Below are 26,174 nucleotides of genomic sequence, written 5' to 3'. Positions count from 1 at the left end.
TATTAGTAACTTTAAAGACTAACATAACTTAAGTAACGTATTATAATGTCATATCAAATTACGCTATATTGTATGCATAACGTCTCTTGTCAATCTAGTAAACAGGGTTTGAATATATATACACATGTCTTTCTATTTACACAAAACGAAGTGCTAACAACTGAACCCAAACATAGTTGTAGGAAAATCACAGCCCATTTATATATATTTCCCAGCTACAATGACATCTTATTTAGACGTTAACCACATGGGATCATTCATATAATTAGATAAAAAGATTAGTTACCATTTTTACAGACATCTTAACAGAAGATGAACATTATTGACCCATTGACATATAAAATCCTACCCATTGATATATTACCTCTGTAAAATTGCACCTCATTTATATATTTGACATTCCAAAAAAGTGACCCATACCAGCGTAACTTCTGTATTTACCTTTATATAGGAAGAGACCACCCTTGTGTTATTTACCCATTATATAAGACACATATTTTGCTGCATAATTGGGTTATGTAATAAAACTTTAAAAAAATTCATTTGTAAACCTTTGAGTTTTTAGTCAAGCCTCAGTACTTAGACTTTGTTATAGATATGCATGTTTTTAATACACGCCTATCAATTATGTACTTATCAACATAAAGCATATCAATTAAATACCTCGGAATCAAATCCTTTGAAATCAAATGGTATAATATACTTATTTAGATTTCATAATTAGAGATCTCATATTGTTATATTTGCTTGCTAAAAAGTTTTTATACGCTCGTTTACGGGACGTATTATAGTATACCGTTGACCGTCTGTCCGTCCGTCCGTCCGTCCGTCCATCGTCAACATGTTGGACATAACTCAAAAACGCTTTAACCAATATGCCTGAAACTTTATTGAATTGTTTATATCTATTGATGTGAGCTCCCTTTCATTTTTTATAAATTTCAGATTTACCGTTTCCGAGTTTTGGGGTTTTATTCATTAAAAAAGGGGGGATTTTCCTGTTTTCCGACAATAACTCAAGAATGCTTTCACCAACTTGCAAGAAATTTTGGTAATTGTTAATATCTATTGACATGAGCTCCCTTTTGATTTTTATGAATTTTAGATTTTACGTTTCCGAGTTACAGGGTTTTATTCATAAAAAAAGGCGGATTTTCAAGTTTTTCTGACAAAAACTAAAAAATGCTTTCAGCAGTTCTCATGAAACTTTGGTGAATTGTTTATATCTGTTGATGTAAGCTCCCTTTAGAATTTTATAAATTTTAGATTTTACATTTCTGAGTTATAGGGTTTTATTCATTAAAAAAGGGGGGATTTTCCAGTTTTTCCACAATAACTCAAAAATGCTTTCATCAGTTCTCATGAAACCTTGGTGAATTATTTATAGCTATTGATGTAATCTCCCTATTGATTTTCATAAATTTCAAATATGACATGGAGAAGAAATTGAACTTTATTTGTTTATAGTCTGACAACAAATTTACTAAGTATTGCGCAACAGCACAGTGTATTGCACAACAGCAAGAAATCTTAGCGAAGCAGTTTATTGAAAAATGTTAAAAAAGTAAAATTCATTTTAAGTAAATATATTCCTATTAATTTTCATGCTTGAAAAAATCATACTCGGAAGCAGCTGGAAAATTTTTACATTTGTACTTTACTTAAGATATGATCTTTAAAATTGGCAATAAACATTGGAATTTTATGGATGATGTCACATTCAATATTCTTACAGTGATTACCTGTATTTTCAGGTAAATGTCAATATCAGTTACTAAAAATAGACAGTGTTAACTTTTTAAAATTACTTGTTACTATGTTGTCTGCCACATCAAAACTACCCTAGTTGCATAAGAAATTTTAGTTTTGGTATTTTGCATATAACTTCAATAAATAACTTTTATAGGTATTTTAAGTTGGATGTAAACAGAAATCCATGGCAACAACTACAAATTAATTACAATCAAGAATTGAAACAAATTATATTTGAATCCAATGAAGGTTTAAGGACCTTGTTTTTGTCAGAAGGGGAGGATGTAGGGGTGTAAAAAGAAAAAATACCATTATCAAGATTGTTTTTTTTTACCCTTATAGCTCAGGGGGACTTTGACATTTACACCTTCTTACTATTGGCAGTGTTCTCGTGTTCACTGAAATTTTACCCTAGTAAAACTTTGGAATACAAAATGTCAAGTATTTTTTTCAAGGTATTGTATGTTCAATTCTTATGATGAAAGAAAATAAAATGATATGATATCTCAGTTCCCTAAGAGTGCCCTGGGAAAGCATGGGATCATTTAGAACGTTTTCCCTTTCAATATTTTAATCAATTGCAACATATTGCAGCTTTATCATTTTGAAAATAACATAAACTTGAAATAATAAATAACAGGTCTACAAAAAATGCACCTTGTTGACCTGTATAAGAAATGGGATACTATTAGTTATCTTGGTGTAATCAGGGGTGTACAGAATTTTACACCGTTGTTTAAAATTCATACACCCTGAGGCGCAGCCGAATGGATGTATGAATTTTCAACAACGGTGTAAAATTCCGTACATCCCTGATTACACCAAGATAACGAATTTATTTCTTATGAACAATTCCTTTACCCATTTTTAAACCGGGATGTAAAATTGAAAAATGCTAATGAAAAATTTCCAGTGTAACATTTTTTCAACGTCGATGTTGCTGCGCATTGTTAAATACTTTTTTTCTTTATTTTGGGGAAATTCAGAATTTTTTTGTTCTTTCAAATTTTGGGGGAAAAAAATTTTGTCCTCAAATTTATTCATTTTTTATTTTTTATATTTTTTTTGACATTTTTTTTTTTTTTTTTAATTTAATTTTTTTCTTTATTTTGGCAAAATTTTGTTTAAAAATTTTTGGGCAAAATTTTATTTATCCCGGGGTGAACAAGGGTGGGGTGTTATTTACACTGGGGTAATTAACCAATCAGATTGCAGTATTTATGCTGCATAAGAAATAAAGTCTATGATTGGAAGATACCCTTTTATGCGTTAGACTGACATACTGAGTTACATTTTTGTGTGTGTGGTAGCCTTAACAATAGCCTGCGACTCTTTTCATAAAAATATTAAGAGTAAAACTACTCGTAAGTCATACACATTTCAGTATAACTTGCGATCAATTTTAATTGTAAGATATTTGGTGAAAAGAGTCGCTGAACTACACATTAGTCTGCTTTTACTTTTTCTTTTATCCATTCCTATGGAGGGAAGCAGCACATGCTAAAAATAAAGTTTTTGATTCAACAGTCAACCTGGTAGGGAATTGAAGTGTTAAACTTAAGCTCTAGAATTGAGCAAGGTCCATAGACGATTAACCTTTGAGGAACCTGTAATCAATAAGAAAGCACGACAAATTATATCCAGTAGCCATATCACTTTCCTAATTTTTTTTTTCTTTATTGGCGAATATAATGAATTATTCTTTAATGTGCACAGCATATTAAAGTTACTTATTTGTATTAATTTTATTATTTCAGGGCAACAAGAACAAATAATTGGTTAAAAGATATATGGATGAATCTAGCATATTTATCTAATCGCAAGCCTATCGCAGGTAAGACAAATGATTTTACCATCTGTTGTTCTCTGAAATATAATAATATGTCTGATTGTTGATAATTGTTTGTTTTATAGTTGTCTAAGCTGACAAAATATGTTTTATAGTTGTCAAAATTGGCAACATATATGCAAGTCTTCACATAAATCACAAGCCTTACTGTCCAGGCTAGTAAATATGTTTTGGGGCAGAAAAAAATTTCCTTTCCTGAAAAAATGGTGTCAAAAGCAATATAGATTTAAGAAATCAGATTAAAGGGGTTGTATGGTCAAATAATAAATCTTTCGCAGAGGCTAATATGCTCTTTTGAAATACATGTTGTACTAAAACTAGTAAGCGCGGAAATCACTTTGTGATCTGTGTAAACTCATGGCACCTTTAAACAAACTTTTTAGTAAAGGTTATCTTATTAATGTTGTAAGAAGATCTTTGAATATTGTTTACATTGGCACAAATATCGATTTTGTCAACAACAAATTAAAACATAACTTAATTTGTAGTCTTTTCCAATGGTTTTTTGGGATGTATAAATACACATCCACGTTTATTTTCTATATAGAGATTGCTTTATCTATATATAACATGATACATATTTATTATATGGTTAAATCCTAACTATCCTACTGCCTGTCGATACTTTTATTTTGGCACAAGTCATGTCTTCTTTGACTGTCCATGGCGTTAAAACACTAAATCCCTGAGATGTGTTTTAATTGATTTTAGTGTCAGATGCATGATTGTCGAGCCTGCGACTTTTGTTGCAAAAGCAAGACATAGCGATCCTACATTCTGTCGGCGGCAGCGGTGTCCTCAAATATTCACTCTGTGGTTAAAATTTTGAAATTTTAATAACTTTCTTAAACTATCCTGGATTTCTACCAAACTTGGACAGAAGCTTGTTTATGATCATAAGATAGTATCCAGAAGTAAATTTTGTAAAAAAGAAAATCCTGTTTATCCGTATTTTAATTATAAATGGACTTAGTTTTTCTGCCAGTTAACATTACATTCACTCTGTGGTGAAAGTTTTTAAAATTTTAATAACTTTCTTAAACTATTCTGGATTTGTACCAAACTTAGACAGAAGCTTGTTTATGATCAAAAGCTAGTATCTAGAAGGAAATTTTGTAAAAAATTATTTCCTGTTTTTCTGTATATTACTTATAAATGGACTTAGTTTTTCTTCAGTTAACATTACATACAGTCTGCAGTTAAAGTTTTTAAAACATTTATTAGATTCATAAACCATCCTGGATTTTTACCAAACTTGGATAGAAGCTTCTTACAATCAAAAGATAGTATCTAGAGGAAAATTTTTAATAATTTTTTCCCCATTTTTGTTGAGCCTGTGACTAACAGTAAAAGTAGGCGAGACACTGGGTTCCATTGAACCCTTACAAATTTTTTTTTATTATTAATTGTTTTTGGCTTTTAACAAGCTTTCAGTAACTGCGAGTACTCTCAAATCGTACTTTCGTGTTAATTTGACCTGTTGACACTATTAATTGTAATGCATTTTTGTTAGTCAATGTTTACTTATTTTGTGTTATATCTCTCTCACTATTTTTAATATGTACCACCTTTGATAAGTATTTAGCATGACGATAAATTTTCACTTCTGTACTCGTACTATGAACAACAAATTTATTTATTTTGTAAAAAAAATATTTTTGTACTAACAACAAAATTATTATATTTATATTTTTCTGTGTACGTTATTTTATTTAACGCCATTTTGTCACAGGTTATAGTTGTCTTTTTGACATTGTTTTACACCCCCCTTTTTTAATAATATTATATTCATATTGTGTCATAGATCAAATTTATTTGTTCAGTGTATATTTACTTGTATTTTGTTACTATGTCTTTTTGATAGAGTTAAGCCATTTCAATTGATATTTTATAGTATGTCTTTGTATGTTGTAATGTTACACTACTGTTTCAGGTTAGGGTGACGGTTGGCGCCTGTTAAAATGTTTAAACCCGCTGCATTTGTTTGCACCTGTCTTAAGTCAGGAAACTGTTGTTCAGTGGTTGTTGTTTGTTGATGTGGTTCATAAGTGTTTCTCGTGTATCGCTTTTTTTATATAGATAAGACCGATGGTTTTCCTGTTTGAATTTTTTTACACTAGTCATTTTGGGGCCCTTTATAGCTTGCTGTTCGGTGTGAGCCAAGGCTCTGTGTTGAAGGCTGTACTTTGACCTATAATTATTTACTTTTTACACATTGTGACTTGGATGGAGAGTTGTCTCATTGGCACTCATACCACATCTTCTTATTTCTATGTATTCAAAGTCTTTTATAATTTTTTTCTCATGACTAGTGATGAGTAACTTGCAACATGGGGAGCTGGAACGGCTTACCCTTCCAGAGCACCTAAATTCAAAACATGAATTTATGTGGATCTGTGTTATACAAGAATAAGAAGATGCGGTATGATTGCCAATGAGACAACTCTCCACAAGAGACCAAATGACATAGAAATTAACAACCATATGTCACTGCATAGCCTTCAACAATGAACAAAAACCCATACAACCCCTTTGAATGAATAAAAAAACTGAAACACAAACTCGAGGACACAAAAAGATGATGTAAAAATCAAGTTACAAATTTAACAAGCGACATATGTGTATAATATATGCTAAGTTTTACAAAGGGTACCAGGAAAAATTTGAATAATATGACTTTAAATTGAACAGAATATTATCTTTCAAACTAAATGTAAACATATGTTAAAAAGTATCAATGGATGATTATATGGTCTTTTGTTCTTATTACATCATTCATCCAAAACTGAATATTTTTACCTTTAACCATGATCACATTGTAAATAAAACAAAATATCATGTTGTTAAGCATCAGATTGCCAGATAGGTTTATTAAACATGTATTAAGCAGTTAAGTATTGTAAGAAAAAATCAATCTCTGAATTTGTTACTGCAACATTGACATATCTGCAATGCAAATATAAAGACTGTCAATAAACAAAATATGAATTATTCAACATTTATTTTCTCAATAGAAATAATTATGGATAGGGATGAGAGTGGTTAGCTGCACAGGAAACAATGAAAAAACGTCAATCATATCTCTTTTCCAAAGTCCATGTAACGTAAATTTAATTGCGAAATTCATTTAGTTTAATGAAAGGTGGTAATTATTAGGTATAAATGTGAGTAAATATTGATAGATAAACATAAACACATGTATATATCTGATAATAAAGGTAAATACACTTGTCATTGATATCTTAGTTTGTATCACTGTACTCAATCCCATATGATGGTATTTGTGTCAATGCCTTTCCCAAGCAGTTATGAATTTTGACCTGGAATTATCAGTGTGATTATAGGAACATTTGTACTTGCATTTAATCCGCTTTTATGTTTTAATCGCAATACTGTAAATTGAATGTCTTCATTATCTTTTCATTTAACAAAGAAATCTTTTCTCACTTTTAAATTCCGTGTAAGTTTAATCTCTTAGTATCGCATATGTTAAAAGTAAAATTCCTATGGTATAATAGATAGAATATACAAAACAATGGTTAATTGGTCAGCATTAAGATTTAATGTTAAGGTCCCTTTTCTCAGATTCTTTTAAGCAATAGGTCATCTAATTTAGGTGCATGGAATAATTGTAAGGTGTACATGTCTTGGCAGGGTTCATCTGACGACCTCATTCATGGTTCATTTGTCAATGTTTTTTTTTGTGGTAAGATCTGCTCTCAGATGCTATAACCAATAGGTCAAATATATTTTAGGGAATGAGTGTATGGAATACATATGTCTATCAGGGTTCATCTGACCTTGACCTCATTTTCATAGCTTATTGGTCAACTTTAAGTTCTCGTGGTTTGGTCAGTTTCTCAGATACTTAAAGCAATAGATTATCTGTATATATGGTCCAAAGATTTATTTTAAGGTGTACATGTCTGTCTAGTAGGGTTCTTTTGACCATGACCTTATTTTCATGGTTCATTTGTCAACATTACATTTTTTGGTTAGATTTATTTCTTAGTTAGATACTATAGGCAATAGGTCAACTGATCTTCATGTTCTTGGTATATTTAATGATTGTAAAGTGTACATATCAGTCAGTCTTGCATAGTTCATTTGACCTTGAACTCATTCACATGGATCATTGATAATGTTAGGCTTATGTGAAACTTGTAGTAGAACCTTTATCTAAAAGACTTCAACATTGAATTCAATCATAATCAGTATAGCAGTCCTTACTATACGGTCATAAAAATTTCGAGCATGATTATCATACTCAGACTGACAACCAATCAGAATACTGGATTTGGTGTTTCGAGCACAAATTTTGTACTCCGAGTACTGAGTAAAGTTTTATGACCAAAGGCCCAGGCTGGACATCTCAGCGTGAGCACTTTTGTTCATATTATAAAATTAGATCTCAGCAGTATGAACTATATAAGACCTGATGAGATTTTAGGCGCTCTGGTAGAATGAGCTCATCATGCTTTGCATGTGACACCTCACACCTGTTATATTGCCAAGTGGTCCTTTTCTATTAAACATGGCAAAGCTGGTAGGAAAATGTTCATAATTAGTAAATTCTTCACTCAGGGGTCATCCACGTCATTTATGTAAATAAAAACAATAATGGTCAATAATCATATGACAGGAAAACATAGGGTATTAGATAACAAAGTTAATTCACTTATTGGTCTGTGTCACAATACAAAGTCTGATGTGTTGACTTCAGATACCCCTAACTTATCACTGATGTCATAAAGTTTGACCCAGCATTGACTCCAAAATGAAAATATTATTATGAATTACGTGCGTCTGAACCACTTTTCTGATTTTTATTTGATCAGGAACGCTCCAACCTTAGCATTTGAAAGCCGAGGATGTATGAATCTAACTGGTTAAGTTTTGTCTTATAAGCCAAGAAAAAGTTCTGTTTTGATCATGAAAACCACACAAAGACAATCTCATAAATAGATTGATCAGAAGATCCTTAAACTCATTTTGTAAAATATCACCTTCTTATCTTAATATAAAGACTTCTGACTTCATTCATCATAGTCAGTAGCTAAAAACTTGCATATTGTGACTGACGCACAGCTAATATTTTGCAATATTAATATGCAATAATCCTATAATTGATACTTATGATATTTACCTGAATGCTATATTACCATACTATGAAAAATATTATCTTTGAGGTTCCAGCATTTTAATACCTATTGTAGTTTTTTTTTTATCGCCACCGCTCAGTGACTGGGCATACAGTGTTAGCCTTCTCTGCCAATCAATCATTCCTTCATTCTGTACTTTCATCCTTCAGAAATCCAACATATAATCCTGACCTTTTTGAACTATGCTTGTAGATACTGAGATTTTGTGTAGAAGGATGTATTAGATGTTTATTTCATGTTTCATTATGGAAACCTTACTTTTCAAGGTTTACAGCCCTTGGAATGTATGTGTCTACAAGCAGTGGCATTTGCATTGTCCTGACACATTTAGTTACTTAAATATAATTCTAAGAATAAAACTTCTGCGGATCTCCACACATTGTGCGAGAGAGAAAAAAAGATTTCTCAGCTTAAGGTACATGTGCTGTTGCTTTGTTGTAAAACTTAATGCCTGAAAATCCAATTTTCAAAACTTATGACTTTATGAACTAAAATCTTTTTTTTTTCAAACTTATGCAGATCTGTATATATAATTTAAATATTTAAAGTATGTAGAAATGATATTTATATTCCAGTTAATGTGAACTGTTATGCCACAGACAGACTTAACATACCAAGTACAAAACAGAAGGCAAGAGGGGCTACTCTTATACACTGGATTCTCAGGTAATAACATAATTTGTGTTGACTACTGTAGATTCATAATTATTCGTTAAATACCTATTTGCTTTGTATTTACCCTATGGGTGCATGTGAACCAGGAATTTCACTGCTTAAAAATAAGAAATTTTCTATAAGGTAGTAGGTAGACTTTGAAAACCATGAAAGCAAATATTCACGAAAATTTAAGTTTTCCACAATCCACAAAAATTAGTACCCACAAATATAAATGAATCCACAGTAACCACAATTTTAAAACAAATATGACTCCACAATTATCTTTTTAATTTTTTTAACACCCACACTGGTTTGACAAGAAAAATAATTCCCAGTCGGTACTCAACACTAACACAAAGGCAGACACCATCTAGTAAGTGGGACAATGAATACATTGAATTGTTATGTAAAATATCAGCAGAAACACCAATTACATCTTGGAGACCATGTGCAAAATTACACTGAAATGTTAATAACGTACAAAATTTACCATTTGACAGGAGAACATGTGGTATGCCAACTTATTCTAAAGTGAACAACTATTTGTCAATATAATAGTTTTCTATTCTTTGACTAGAGACAATCTGTTATTGCCAATTCATGAAGAGTGAATTATTAAAGATAACAAATATTTTCATATTTTCAGGTTCCATGAACATTTACAAGATGAAACACTGAAACCACAATACATGCAGGACATGATTCCAATGTGTATGGAAAGTTATAAGTATGTCTTAGACAGAAATCATTTATTAACCCTTTATTTAAATACACCCTGATTTGAAAGTGACATATACATGATATAGTTATGGAGATATATGTTTTATTCTTTCATCCATCCGTCCTTTTGTACAGCTTCTGTTTCTGAACTGCTTGACAAAACTTTTAGAATCTTTCGCACTATCCTTCTCACAGGATTTAATTTTGCCCAACCTCATTCTTTTTTGTCATATAAATGATATTTGGGGTTTACTTTGGCATGACATGGACTTTGTCATATCCACACATTAAAGTACACACTTTTGTAGCCACTTCTCTGCCTGAACCTTTGACTTTATATTCAATAAAACTTTTCAGAATCTTCACCATAACACACAAAATAGACATCTAGAGGTCAAGATAATGTTTTCATTAATAATTACATTACATGTATGTTTCATTATAATACCTTATTTTGATTGGCTAACAGCAATCTCTCGTCATTCTGAAATTAACCTTCATGCAAGGTTCATGATGACATGAGCTTCCACAATAAAGTGCACAAGTAAATAAAAGAAAAACTTGATAGAAATCGTGTTTTCATGACCCTAGAAAAAAAATGTAATTATAAGTATTACATGCTTCTTTGAGTAGTTTTATAGGGTTGTAAAAGCGTTGACCGTGTGCATATTTTTAGCACTTCATACAAAATGTACTTCGGTCAACGCTTTTACACCCCAATAAATTTACCAAAAGAAGCATTCAATTCTTAAATAAACAAGTGTCTACACCATATGTCAAGCACTGAATTGTCTTGAATCTAAAGTAGTGGCTTTCAGAGATCTGCAATCACTAAATTCCCTAAAAGGGATAAAAGACCCAAGAAATAACTAAAGACTGATAATGGTTCATTTACAATTAAGAGATGTTCCATTAACTCCATTAACCTTGACAATTAATGACTAGTGAATTTATTGATAGCAATTATATTCAAGGTAAAAACCTCGTACTCACAAGGGGATTCAGTGAAAAATCACAAAGGAAGAATCACTCTCGCTAATGTTAAGTGATGCACTGAAAAATCAGGGTGATTTTAGGGGACAGAACTGTGATTTATGATCCCAATCACCCACAATCACCAGAATTCACAGTGAAATTTCACCACCAAGAGTTTTTTTTTAACTGAATTACATTGTGCTTACTGTAGATAAAGAAGTTATAACCTTTTCTGTTATATTTTCAGAACACAATTCAGCACAGTGAGAGTTCCATGTCCAGGGATAGACAGATTGGATACATACAAAGATTCAAATTACATAATAATTACAAGGTTAGGATCTGCTTCATTTACACAATGAGATTTAATTAATTTAATTTCAAATTACGATAATCAATCCTTGTGAACAATGGACAGAAATGCAAGGTAAATTAAAAACCAATTGTTCAGAGAACAATTGAAGGTCTTTCCACTAGTAAGGATCTATTTTGATATGAAAATATTTAGATTTGGTTTTAAATGTTAATTTCAGCGTCAAATGACAGCTTATTGTACGCTGATTCCAAAAATATATGGTTTCTATACAAAAAGATATAAATAAGGGAGATAATTTTTTACTTCCGGTTCAAAAAAAATGTTACCTCCGGTATTGTTTGATAGTTTACTTGACACTGATTCCAAAAATATATGGTTCTATATACTTTTACAGTAATTTAGTACAAAAAATAGCTACTTCCGGTTTACAAAAGGTCACTTCCGGTTGTTTTTTTCAAGGTCACATTGCTTGCAAACTTCAAAAAATCCCATGGCTTTATCATGTATACATATGAGGTAAAATCAAAGGTCAAAATCTAGAACGTTAAATTTACCTATGACCTTGAGCTCAATTTCAAGGTCATAAACCAAGGACCTCAAATAAAGAGACTCTAGGCCTCTACTTTAAATTGTTAATGAGTTATATTACCATACGACTAATATTAGATATAAAAGGGGGAAAACTTGCATCAAATGTCTACGTACCCTTTCAACTAAAATTTATGTGTTACGACATGCCGCAACTAACAATTGTGTGAAAATATTTTGTCAATATCTTATATGATTTCTGAAAATAAGAGATAACAAGCCAAAATCAAAATTTTTAACATGACCTTGACCTTTGACCTTGACCTCATTTTCATTTTTTTGGACCAAGGACTTCAAATCAAAATACCCTGGGCCTCTATCACTTATGGTTTTCCAGTTAAAAATACATTTCATTTATATCAAATGCAAAAGGGGAAATAACTCTCAAATGGAATCTCTATATGGCTTCGGTCAAAATAAAACAGAACATCCTGAGGATATAACTAGCAATTTGGAAAAATAAATTTGTCGGTTTCTGATATGGTTGCGAAGCCTTAGAGATAACAAGAAAAACAGTGTTCGGGGAGATAACTCTTATATGGGAAAGTATTCGGTTAAGCGGTGTCAGTTTCAAAAGCGTATAAACTGTTCGATATCATATTCCAAATATCTAAGCGACATCTTGCAAAACAAAAAAATAGTGAAGGTAAAAAATTAGGCGGAAGAAAAAAAAAAAAAAATAATAATAATTAAAAACCAGTTGTTCAGAGAACAATTGAAGGTCTTTCCACCAGTAAGGATCTATTTTGATATGAAAATATTTAAATTTGGTTTTGAATGTCAATTTCAGCGTCAAATGACAGCTTATTGAACGCTGATTCCAAAAATATATGGTTTCTATACAAAAAAAAAATAAATAAGGGAGATAATGTTTTACTTCTGGTTTAAAAAATGTTACTTTCGGTATTGTTTGATAGTTTAGTTGACACTGATTCCAAAAATATATGGTTCTATATACTTTTACATTAATTTAGTACAAAAAATAGCTACTTCCTGTTTACAAAAGGTCACTTCCGGTTGGCTTTTTCAAGGTCACATTGCTTGCAACCTAATGCAATAAGTCCCATGTCTTTATCATGTATACATATGAGGTAAAAGCAAAGGTCAAAATCTAGAACGTTAAATTTAAGTATGACCTTGAGCTCAATTTCAAGGTCATAAACCAAGGAACTCAAATCAAAAGACTCTAGGTCTTAATTATATATGATAAATGAGTTATATCACCATACCTGTAATTTTAGATATACTAGGGGAGAAAACTCCCATTAAATGTCTCCGTACCCTTTCAACTAAAATTTACATGTTACGACATGTCGCAACTAACAATTCTGTAAAAATATTTTGTCGATATCTTGTAAGATTTCTGAAAATTAGTGATAACAAGCTAAAATCAAAATTTTGAACATGACCTTGACCTTTGACCTTGACCTCATTTTCATTTTTTTGGACCAAGGACCTCAAATCAAAAGACCCTAGGCCTCTATCACTTATGGTTTTCCAGTTAAAAATACATTTCACTTATATCAAATACAAAAGGGGAAATAACTCTCATATGGAATCTCTATACGGCTTCGGTCAAAATAAATCAGAACATCCTGAGGATGCAACGAGCAATTTGGAAAAATAAATTTGTTGGTATCTTATGCGATTGCGAAGCCTTAGAGATAACAAGAAAAACAGTGTTCGGGGAGATAACTCTTATATGGGAAAGTATTCGGTTAAGCGGTGTCAGTTTCAAAAGCGTATAAACTGTTCGATATCACATTCCAAATATCTAAGCGACATCTTGCGAAACAAAAAAATAGTGAAGGAAAAAAATTAGGCGGAAGAAAAAAAAAAAAATAATAATAATCAGAAGAAAACCAATAGGTCCTAACACGGAAAAATGGAAAGACCTAATTATTGCAATTTCAGGATACACAGCATAGAAATAATGCAATTAGAATTTAAAATTTATACTCATACATTTTTAAATCTCCAATATTTGCAATATTTAAAGCATTACAATTAATTCTTTTTATACGATAGGAGAGGAATATATTACAAGTTAGAAGTAAAGGCACCTGACAATGATGGAAAAGACAGATTATTGACAGTTACAGAAATATATTCAATATTAGAGAAAATATTTGCAGAAACAGAAGGTAAACTACATATTTTACAGTAGTTGAAAGTAGTAGAATAGAGTTTTTGTCGAGCCTGTGGCTTCTGTCGCAAAAAGCAAGACATGGGGATAGTGATCTGGCATTGGAGGCGACGGCAGCTTTAACTAACTACTTTAAAGCTTAATATTTCAGAAGGTAGAAGACCTGCATGCTTCATACTTTGTATATAGATGCCTCATGACATGAAGTTTCCATCTGTCATATATCCATTGTCTTTGACCTCATTTCCATGGTTCAGTGACTACTTGAAAAAAAAGTTAAGATTTTTTGTAATGTTAATTTCTCTCTTATTATGAGTAATAGGATGACTATATTTGGTATGTGCGTACCTTGCAAGGTCCTCGTGCCTGTCAGACAGTTTTCACATGACCTCAACCTCATTTCATTGATCAGTGAACAAGGTGAAGTTTTCGTGGTCAAGTCCATATCTCAGATACTATTAGCAATAGGTCTACTATATTTGGTGTATGGAAGGATTGTAAGGTGTACATGTCCAACTGGCAGCTGTCATCTGACCTTTACCTCATTTTCATGTTTCAGTGGTCAAAGTTAAGTTTTTGTGTATTGGTCTTTTTTTCTAATACTGTATGCAATAGGTCTACTATGTTTGGTGTATGGAAATACTTTATGACGTACATGTCCGTCTAGCAGGTTTTATTTGACCTTGACCTCATTTTCATGGTTCATTGCTCAATGTTAAGCTTTTGTGTTTTGGTCTTTTTTTCTTAAACTATAAGCAATAGGTCAACAATATTTGGTGTATGGAATTATTGTAAGGTGTATATTTCTGTCTGGCTATCATCTGACCTTGGCCTCATTTCATGGTTCATTGGTAAATGTTAAGTTTTCCTTGTTAAGTTTGTTTCTTAGATACTTTAAGCAATATGTCAACTATAGTTGATCCATGGTATGATTTTAAGGTGTACATGTCTGTCTTGCAGGGTTCAACTGACCTTGGCCTCATTTTCATGGTTCATTGGTTGATATAAAGTTTTCATGGTTTGGTCTGTTTCTGGGATACTATAAGCAATAGGTCAACTATATTCGGTGTATGGAATGATTTTAAGGTGTACATGTATTTCTGACTTAGTTTATCTGACCTTGACCTCATTTTCTTGGATCATGTTTATGTTAAAGTGATACTTGTAGAACACTTTATATTTAGGACTATCAACATAAAATAAATGTTTAGTAAAGCATCCGAGACATTTCAGCATGTGCATTCTTGTTCCATTTTATAACACCCCACAGTAAATATTTTCACCTTTGCTTAGAATTTATTTTAAAGAATGAAGATTCCTGCATTTTCTGAAAAGGTGGACAACTTTTTTAATCACAATAATAGGGAATACATCAGTCCCAACATTGTTGGGAAGCTAAATGAAGCAGGGGTGTAACTGTGATTGTTATGTCTGTTTGTTCTTTTGTTCCTTCATCTGGCTGCACTTTTGAAATGTTATTTTCCCTGAAAGTGCTAACTCATTAACTTAATTTTAATACAAGTTTCAAGAATCTTGAATATGTGATTGCAATGTGCACTTATCTTATATTTTATTTCTTATCCAAATAATTTTTAGTTTGCCATATTTACTACAGGAGATAAGCTTTATGTATCAGCAACTTGTTTCAATCCACTTACTAAATTTCATCGAAACTTTCAAAATTATTGTGACAGTGTCACTATCAGTAATTAAAAGAATTTATGTTTTAAATGCAAGCAATGTAGAGGAATTTATTAAATTTAAATTAATTGATTACAGCCACAGAAGAATGCCACCAGGTGTCAGTATTTACCACTCAAGATAGAGAAACATGGGCACAGGTAAATATTGTTGATAATAAAAGCACAATCTAAAAATAATCTCATATCTCAATTAGACACTTTCAGTTCTTTGAAAAATTGCAAATGTTTGTTTATGTCATACTGTTGATATTGCGAAACTCCTGAACTGACGTCATAGAAGGAAGAAATCTAGTGTAATTAACCTTTAGATTGACAATTAGTTTCTAGCCCCACCTACGATAGTAGAGGGGCATTATGTTTTTCGGTCTGTGCGTCCGTTCGTTCGTAAGTCCCTCTGTCTGTCCAGCTTCAGGTTAAAGTTTTTGGTCAAGGTAGTTTTTGATGAAGTTGAAGTCCAATCAACTTGAAACTTAGTACACATGTTCCCTATGATATGATCTTTCTAATTTAAATGCCAAATTAGAGTTTTGACCCCAATTTCATGGTCCACTGAACATCGAAAATGATAGTGCGAGTGGGGCATCTGTGTACTATGGACACATTCTTGTTGAATATCATTTAAATATAACGCCAAATTAGTCTTTATCAATTATCATATGGTTTCAGACAAACTTAATATTTGAAATGATATTTAAGTTTCTCTTAATCTCATAACTTTCTATGAAAAAAAGCAATACATCTAAGAAACATGACTATAGTATGTTTATAAAGTTACTGTTCTTCATTTTCATGAAAACAATCTTTCATTGCAATATTGGGTTTTCATCTTATATTTTAGAATCGTATAAAATTAATGGAGAATCCTACAAATAAAGAAAGTTTACATGCTATAGAAGCTGCAATAACTGTGTTCTCTTTTGATGACGAGAAACCATCAGTGAGTATATATAGAAATTATATGGGGTTTTCCCCTTCACATTTATATCAACATGAGTTGGTTTTCCTGTTTGAATTGTTTTACACTAGTCATTTTGGGGCCCTTTATAGTTTGCTGTTCGGTGTGAGCCAAGGCTCTGTGTTGAAGGCTGCACTTTGACCTGTAATTGTTAACTTTTTATACATTGTGACTTGGATGGAGAGTTGTTTCATTGGCACTCATACCGCATCTTCTTATTTATAATGAGGCCTACATATTTGCTCAAGAGCTTTGGTAGAGCATGTTCTATTGGTCGCTAGTTTGTTTTGGAATTAGACAGGGTATCATAGTCTGTTTAATATATATTTTATATACACTGCCTTACTGGTCTCCTAGTGGTGTGCTAGCCCCAAGTTCAAGAGGTTAAGAGTTCAATCGCTGGCTAAGTCAAATCAAAAACTTTTAATTTTGTATCGGCTGCTTTTCTGCCAAGCATGCTGCATTTATAAAGAACAAGATCAAAGACTTGTCTAAAGTCAGAAAAATGTGTCTGGTAGGGTACATATCTTAAAGAGACTTGTTACCCTATTAGTTCACACATAATAAATCCAAATCAGATTGTCAGACTAGTAAAAAGCAGGCTATCTTCATATTACATCAACATGTAATCATCCTGAAAGTACATGTAATAATTGCAAATGGAAAGTAAACAGCCATCAATCAATCAATTATTTTGTATACTATAGATCACTACTTCAATGACTTAATATGAATGACTGATTTACTAGGAAGTTTAAACAGAATTTTTTAAATGTGTCGGATATACTTTTATAACATGCCAAGGTATGACATGGTCAGATTTGTTAACTGATATTGAATGTACTATATTTATAGCTACAGGAAACATATTTGTAATTGAACAGTACATTTTAAGTTTCAGTGGATTTGGAAAAAAAGATAAGCAAGGAAGCATTAAAATGAAACATTGGAGGTTTACAAATGTTACAAAGAAATTTGATAGAAAATTTGAAATTTAAAGGATGAAGTTTCACCTTTCTTAAATTATTCTATTGAACACTTTAATTTTAATACTTTTCCATAGATGATTTAACATACATTTGTTACAACTTTTCTTAGTTATTTTGCATATTGCCTCAGTGTTCTACTGGTATTATGCTCCCTTGTATGCAGGAGATCATGGTTTCAATGAGCCAGGTCAAATGAAAGATTTATAAAATTGGTATTTGCTGCTTCTCTGCCAAACACCTGACATTTAGGAGAAAGACTAGTCTATTGAATAGTATTTAAAAAAAAAATGACTTGGCATGTCTGGCTAGTACAAAGCATGCTATCTTCATATTATATTAACATATCATCCTGAATATGCATGGATTTTAATCAACCATCAGCCAATCATTTTGTATACCTTAGGATGCTACATCCATGACTGATATCGATGAGTGATTTAGGAGGATTGTGATACAGAGTTTTGAACTGTGTCAGATTTGTTTACAAACAGTAAATATATTTATAAATACAGGAAATATATCTGTAATTAAAAAATACATTGAAAGTTCTTTAGTATGTGGGAAAAGGAGATAAGCAAAGATACCCTTAAGATATAAACATTTGAGGTAGAAAAGAAATATTACAAATTAACTAGAAGAAATTTTAATACGTTTTGAAATATGATATAAATTGAATGCACTGTCTCAGTGCTCTAGTGGTTATGTGCTTGTCTTAACTGAAGTGTGATAAAACATCAGTTCAATTCCCAGTTGGGTGACAAACCAGACACTATTAAATAAGCATATGTTACTTTGCTGCCTAGCATATTGCATTTAGAAAAAAGAGAATATGTCAAAAAAGTAAAATGACAAAAATACAGAACTCTGAGGAAAATTCAAAACGGAAAGTCCCTAATCAAATGGCAAAATCAAAAGCTCAAAGTACATTTTGAACATGCTATATTTAAAATCTGGTTCAATATGTCTGTCTATTATAAATCTGGTATCACATTCATATCAAACTAATATGTTATCATCCTGGCTATACATGTTATGATTCTGCTGGACATTCAGCAACTATCAATTGATCAATCATTGAGGTGATGGAATATTTTCAAAACAATTCGTTTTGATAAATACTAACTTTGTATACACAGGTACTAACTTTAAAAAATTTGTTGCAAATAGAGATGTGATGTATATGGAGAGGAAAAGTTATTTCAAATGGTACTGAAACATGATGAAATATATAAAATATATAATTGTTTTTTTTTTTCAATTTCAGTCCATTGATGAAAATGGGTTATTTACTCTATGTGGAAATGGAACAAACAGGTAAGTTAAATAAACAAAACTATTAACCAAGGGTCTGGATTTTTTTTGGGGGGGATGGTCCTGAATATCTATATTCTTTAAATTTTTAGGGCATTTTTTATCTTTAAGAATAACACTTATTCTGTATAATTCTTATAAACATGATTTTACTATTAAATTTTTAATAAGATGATTTCTTTACATTGTTCAGCTCTGTAATCAATATTTTATTACTGAATTCTTTTATTTTTTATCTTTTGCCCCCAATTATTCTCTATTCTTTATATATTTTGCTCATTTTTCTCTATTCATATTTTTTTTAACTATTGTTCTCTATTCTGTAAACCCCATCCAGCCCCCAATAACTAAAAATAATGTTTAATTAATAAATCTCTTTATTATAATTTTTTTTTTATTTATTCATTATCAGCAATTTGCCCCACTCTTGTCTATCTTTTTCTATGTTCAGTGGACCGTGAAATTGGGGTAAAAAAACTTATTTGGCATTAAAATTAGAAATATCATATCATAGGGAACATGTGTACTAAGTTTCAAGTTGATAAGACTTCAACTTCATCAAAAACTACCTTGACCAAAAACTTTAACCTGAAGCGGGACAGACGGAAGAACGGACAGAAGAATGGACAAACAAATGGACGCAGACAGAAAAACATAATGCCCCTCTACTATCTTAGGTGGGGCATAATGAATGCACAGTAATTTTATAGTGCCAAAATAAACATGCTGTCACAAAAACAAATGTTCTATAAGCCAATGAAAATCTTTAAACTGTTGACTCCAGATCACATGACCTAAAAAAAATGCAGAAGATACCAAAGGGACAATAAAAAATCATGTTGAAATAAAAACTAACATTTGTATGTTTTGGAGTTTAATTTGGTGTCTATTTCACTGAACTAGTATACATTATTGTTTAGCGACCAGCTGAAGCCTGCCTCTGGGTGCTGAATTTTCTGGCTGCGTTGAAGACCCATTGGTGGCCTTGGGCTTTTTTCTGCTGTTTGGTCGGGTTGTTGTCTCTTTGACACATGCCCCGTTTCTATTCTCTATTTGAACAATACATGACAAGTTAGTTTTGTCTTGATCATAAAAACGAGAGGTATTTAGGTCATGCAGTTCTCACAATAATCTAATGGTGAATATAAGATACGGAAATATTTTTGTCAAAGAGACAGCAAAAAAATAACACAAAAAAACCAAAAAGGGTTCAATATACATGTACATACGTTCTTTATTTATAGGTATGCACATGACCGTAATTCAAATACCAAAAAAATTTTTTATCAAGTTATTTCAAGCATATTTTGTTTGTTTTGGCAAATTATATTCATTAATTTTAGTTTGTCATAGCAGGATTTTCAGATTTGATTCTATATATTGCTTTTTATCATTTTACAGATGGAACGATAAATCATTGACATTTGCTATATTTTCTAATGGAATTGTTGGTGTAAATGCTGAACATACAGCTGGAGATGCAACTGTAAGTCTGTTAATTTTTGTTTCAGCTCTCTTAAAAAAGTATTTATGCTTATAGGTTATAGAACATTTAAGTTTTGAGGAAGGAGTGCAAATTAAAGGTTTTGATGGCTCAGATGAGAATGAAATTTCTTTGTGCTTTTTGCATTTTAATTAGTTTTTGTGGCTATTGTTAAATTGTAATTTATTTCAACTGCTGGAATCACACAACAAATTTTTTTTGTGGGAGCTGCAGCGATTTTTTTTGCATTCCTTATGCTGCAATTGCATGAAATGTATTGCTTATTATCAGTTAAGGGAGATAACTCATTGGTTATTATTCAATTTCAATTATCAAACACATTACTTTTTGTGCTTTTTAAAATGAAAAATATCAGTTTCATAAATACCATTTGTTGAATAAATAATGTATATTAGATTAAAAATATGTAAAAATAAAAAATAGGTTTAAATACTGGTTTTGAAATACAAACATGAGAATTTTCAGTTTTTGGAGGGAAAGTGGTTCTTCCAAGATTTTTCTTATTGAATATGTGGAAAGAATAAAAACAAACTGCAAGAAATAACAAAAATAAGATAATGCTTTGTCAAAAGTGTATCTAAATGTTTGTTTTCTATTAATTTTTTTCAAATATAGGGGTTACTGAGCACATACCAATTAAATTAATGTAAACCCTATGAAAAATTCAGAGGGTTTACAAAATATTAAGGTTAAGTTGAAAATTGAGACATGTACATCTTGAATTACTACTGTATCCTTTGCTCATCTGTAAATAATTTGTAATGTAGCTACCAGGAAGAATGTGGGAATATTTTCTACAAAGTGAGACATATACAGCTGAAGGAAACATAATCAGTGAACAAACCAGAAAGAAGAAACTACCTGTCCCTCAAAAGTAATTTCTCATACTATTATTTTTTATACGACCATTAATTAAAATTTTTTTCGTCGTATATTGGTATGACGTTGGCGTCGTCGTCAGAAGACACATTGGTTTTCGCACTCTAACTTTAGTTTAAGTGAAGGGATCTCCATGATATTTTACCATAAGGTTCAATACCATGAAAGGAAGGTTGGGATTGATTTTGGGGGTTATGGTACCAACAGTTAAGGAATTAGGGGCCAAAAATAAGCATTTTTGTAACTTCCAGACAATAACTTGTGTGTAAGTGTATGAATCTCTCTGACATTGTACCACAAGGTTCCATATCACAAAGGGAAGGCTGTAATTGATTTTGGGGGTAATTGCCTCAAAATTTTAGGAATTAGGGTAAAAAAAAGGGGCAAAAAACAAGCATTTTTCTAGTTTCATGACAATAACTTGTGTGTAAGTGTTTGGATATTTCTGAAATTGTACTACAAGGTTCCATATCACAAAGGGAAAGCTGGAATTGAGTTTGGTGGTAATTGCCTGAAACGTTTAGGAATTGGGGGCCAAAAAGGGGCCAAAAATAAGCATTTTTTCTAGTTTCCAGACAATAACTTGTGTTCAAGTGTATGGATCTCTCTGAAATTGTACTGCTAGGTACCATACCACAAAGGGAAGGCTGGGATTGAGTTTGAGGTTGATGAATGATAAGGGGTTCAAAAAATTTGGGGGGGGGGATTTTTTTTTTTTCTTTTTTGTTTCTTTTTTTCCTTTTTTTTTTCTTTAAAAATTTTCCATTTTAAGTTGGTTATTTCTGATTTATATTTAAAAGCAAATAATAATGATATGGTAGGAGATACACACCAAACAGGATGTGTAAATTATTATATAATAAGTATTGTGCAATAGCAAGAAATTTTCAATTGCACAGTATTGCACAATAGCAAGAAATCTTCAATTGCACAGTATTGCGCAATAGCAAGAAATCTTCAATTGCACAGTATTGCGCAATAGCAAGAAATATCCAATAGCACAATATTGCGCAATAGCAAGAAATTGTCAATTGTACAGTATTGCGCAATAGCAAGAAATATTCAATTGCACAGTATTGTGCAAAAGAAGATACTTCGTATAAATTGCTTATTTCTTGATCAATTTCAATGGGGTTTTATTCTTGAATTCTTGGGCTTCTTTAATATGCTGAATCTAACCGTGTATTAAGTTTTTGGATTTTGGGCCCCGTTTTTAAATTGGTCCACATTGAGGTCCAAAGGGTCCAAAATTTAAATTCGTTTGATTTCATCAAAAATTGAATTATTGGGGTTCTTTGATATGCCGAATCTAACCGTGTATTTAAATTCTTAATTTTTGGTTCCGTTTCAAATTGGTCTACATTAAGGTCCAAAGGGTCCAAAATTAAACTAAGTTTGATTTTAACAAAAATTGAATTTTTAGGGTTCTTTGATATGCTGAATCTAAACATATATTCAGATTTTTGATTATGGGCCCAGTTTTCAAGTTGGTCCAAATCGGGGTCCAAAATTAAACTTTGTTTTATTTCAACAAAAATTGAATATATGGGGTTCTTTGATATGCTGAATCTAACCATGTATTTAGATTTTTGATTTTTGGGCCCCGTTATCAACTTTGTCCACATTGAGGTCAAAAGGGTCCAAAATTAAACTTTGTTTGATTTCATCAAAAATTGAATTCTTGGGGTTCTTTGATATGCTAAATCTAACCATGTATTTAGATTTTGGATATTGGACCATAATAGGTGAATGTCCAATTTAAAATTTTTAAGTTCTTAGACCACATTCATTCTGTGTCAGAAACCTATGCTGTGTCAAATATTTAATCACAATCCAAATTCAGAGCTGTATCAAGCTTGAATGTTGTGTCCATACTTGCCCCAACTGTTCAGGTTTCGACCTCTGCGGTCGTATCAAGCTGCGCCCTGCGGAGCATTTTATTTTATGTTAAATTGATATTCTCTGAAATATGTTGAGATCCATTGAAATTATTCATAAATTTGCACCCATGTCTTCAAATTCATTTGTTGATAATGTTCTATGTTTTGGAGTTTAGTGTGACGTCCATTTTCACTGATCTAGCACACGGTTTTATTTAGGGGCCAGCTGAGGACCACCTCTGGGTGCGGGATTTTCTTGCTGCATTGAAGACCCATTGGTGGCCTTCAGCTGTTGTCTGCTCTTTGGTCGGGTTGTTGTCTCTTTGACATATTCCCCATTTTTATTTTCAATTTTATCTGTTAGAATATGTTGAGATTCGTTAAAATCATTCAATTATTCTTTTTTTAAACTTTTGTGTTATTGAAAATTGCTCATATTAACTCGTTCATTTTTATATCCAAATAAGGATAACATTAAATACCATGTTTTAAAAGTTAAAGGGAATCTACACAATTTTATGGCCTAATATGGTTCTCTGGGTTTTTGCTAGACGGTTACAAGAGCGCAATTATTTGTTTACATTTTACCGGCAAGTTTTTTACCCCAAGATGGTACTCAGAATAGAATCCTGTACGGCTTCTGATTGGATGATACAGAATTGGAATTACTTTTAATCGAAAGCTTATCCAATTAGGTTGAAAAAGTCCAGAAAATCAAATTCACATTTTGCAAAGTATAGAAAATATCTTCCATTTCTGCACGTCGGGGCCATTAAAAATATGCCTTTTTCATTAAGCGAAAAAAATAGACAATCTTTTTCAATTGCATTTTAAGTCAATTTTTGCCGCATGACCATATATATTTTTTTGGTTGTAATGCAACACTGGTATTTCTAGTAACAAGAACTGCTAGGCGTTTTTCCCTAGTTTGTGTAGTCTTCGAGAAAAAAATACGGAACACCACTGTTACCCTATGGAAAATGCATTACGAATAATTGCGCTCTTGTAACCAGACAGTTTACACATACCAATGTTAGAATTGATATGTTGATTCATCATTGACATAATAATGGTGAGTACAGTGAAACAGACAAATATATCAGTGTAAACATTATTTTGGATATATTGTGAAACCTGAAAAAGTAGGCTCTTGTTAAAATTGAGACCTGTATTAACTGAAGTCTTGAATAAGGTCATAGAATCATAGAATGCATATTCTTACATTATTAAACCGGTGTTAGCCAAACACCTGTCTAATATGAACAAAATTGTCAATCCAAAAGTTGTTTTGATTAGAAAGATTTCACTGTAATTTTAAAAATGATTTTATTCTTTCAGAATAAACTGGGATTTGAAATATATGGACTCAGAGATAGATACTGCAAAAGAACATTTCAGAAAATTGGTAAGGATTCACTTAGTTTATTCTCTTTAAAAATTGTGAGATTTGTTTTTTATAGAATGAAAAAAGTAAATCATTATTGCTGAAAGGTAAAATATCAAATAAGTAATATTATAAAATGTCTCATCTGCAACAGAAGAGTTGTATGTAAAAATATCTCTGTAGTACTAGTGGTAATTATTCCTGTCTAAAAAAAATCACTTTGTCACCTCCAAAATCAATTATTTATAAATTATCAAACCATGAAAAAATAAATAGTATCAAAATGAAATGCCACACAAATTTATATGCTAATAGAATATGGTCTGTATTGGAGGAAATGTTCTTGAAATTAGACAAAATATATGTCAAAAGATTACCCCAGCTTGTTGCTTTAAGTGTGAAATGAAAAAATAGATTTGATTTTCAAAAACTATATTTGAGATATGTAATAATGATGTTGCATTGTTTAACTTTTATGTAATTTTGTTTTTTAGCCAGGTTAAATTTGTAGTAAAGATTTTTATTTGTTTTATAGAGTCACAGTTTTGAACTTGTTGTATCATCACCGGAATATGGGAAAGGATTTATTAAGAAGAAAAGAATGAGCCCCGATGGATATATACAGGTGAAGTCACTTAAAAAAGTCTTAAAATGAGACCAGAATGGGGTTGTCTTTTATTTCATAATCATACAATACTTTATGCAGAAATCTGGTTTGTTTTTAAATATGAAAATAATGAATAAGGGCAAAAACTCTGCATCACTAGCCATGAATTGGTAGTCTTATTTTTAGTGAACTAGTTTGTGTGGGTTAAATGTCAGACAGATACATATTTTCACCAAAAAAATATACTAAAGAATGTTCATTTGGCAACAACAGTAATATAAAATAAGATGTAATAATCAGTATGCTAGTAATAAGATATGCTTTATTACAGAAGATAGAACTGCTACCTTAAGGATGTTTGCTACTCTGTTTCAAAATAACAATTTTTTAAAAGACTGTTATTTATTGAAAGTATATGAATAAAGGAATTTAAAAAGCAGAAAAAATTGAAGGGTCCCTGTGCTTGTTTTCGAAGTATGAGCCATTGAAAATTTGGCGTGAAATGATTCTCTCTAGATTTTTCATTCATTTAACATTGGCACAGGGCTTCCAAAATTTCCTGACGACAGCCGGACATTTTTCAAAGAAATATTTTTGACGGTCAATGATCAGCTGTATACTTAAATGTAACTGAGAGGATGCATAAATTGATATATGTGTCTAAATAATTAGTAGTGTTATATGCAATAAAATTATTTATAACTGTTTTGTTTTCTTCATTCTAAAAATAAATAAAATATTATCCTCGGTATTGTGTCATTTTTCTGTGTATCGTAATACAGTAACCATCATTGCAT

At 31.3% G+C, this 26,174-nt stretch overlaps 1 protein-coding gene across 1 annotated transcript in view; it reads left to right on the top strand.

Annotated features, from left to right (window-relative positions):
• LOC127738806 (carnitine O-palmitoyltransferase 1, liver isoform-like) overlaps positions 1-26,174 on the top strand; it is a 49,954-nt gene that overhangs the window by 11,283 nt on the left and 12,497 nt on the right. Inside the window, exons 4-15 of the mRNA XM_052250190.1 lie at positions 3,510-3,586; positions 9,339-9,429; positions 10,067-10,147; positions 11,363-11,449; positions 14,048-14,163; positions 15,945-16,006; positions 16,707-16,805; positions 19,077-19,126; positions 20,525-20,609; positions 21,395-21,501; positions 24,725-24,791; positions 25,306-25,395. Coding sequence (XP_052106150.1) covers positions 3,510-3,586; positions 9,339-9,429; positions 10,067-10,147; positions 11,363-11,449; positions 14,048-14,163; positions 15,945-16,006; positions 16,707-16,805; positions 19,077-19,126; positions 20,525-20,609; positions 21,395-21,501; positions 24,725-24,791; positions 25,306-25,395 — 1,012 coding nt within the window. The remainder of the gene's footprint in view (positions 1-3,509; positions 3,587-9,338; positions 9,430-10,066; positions 10,148-11,362; positions 11,450-14,047; positions 14,164-15,944; positions 16,007-16,706; positions 16,806-19,076; positions 19,127-20,524; positions 20,610-21,394; positions 21,502-24,724; positions 24,792-25,305; positions 25,396-26,174) is intronic.

This window comes from Mytilus californianus, unplaced genomic scaffold (assembly GCF_021869535.1).
Source record: "Mytilus californianus isolate M0D057914Y unplaced genomic scaffold, xbMytCali1.0.p SCAF_4, whole genome shotgun sequence".
NCBI lineage: Eukaryota > Metazoa > Mollusca > Bivalvia > Mytilida > Mytilidae > Mytilus > Mytilus californianus.
Note: the sequence above shows the minus strand (reverse complement) of the source record. Positions and strands in the feature narration are given on the sequence as shown.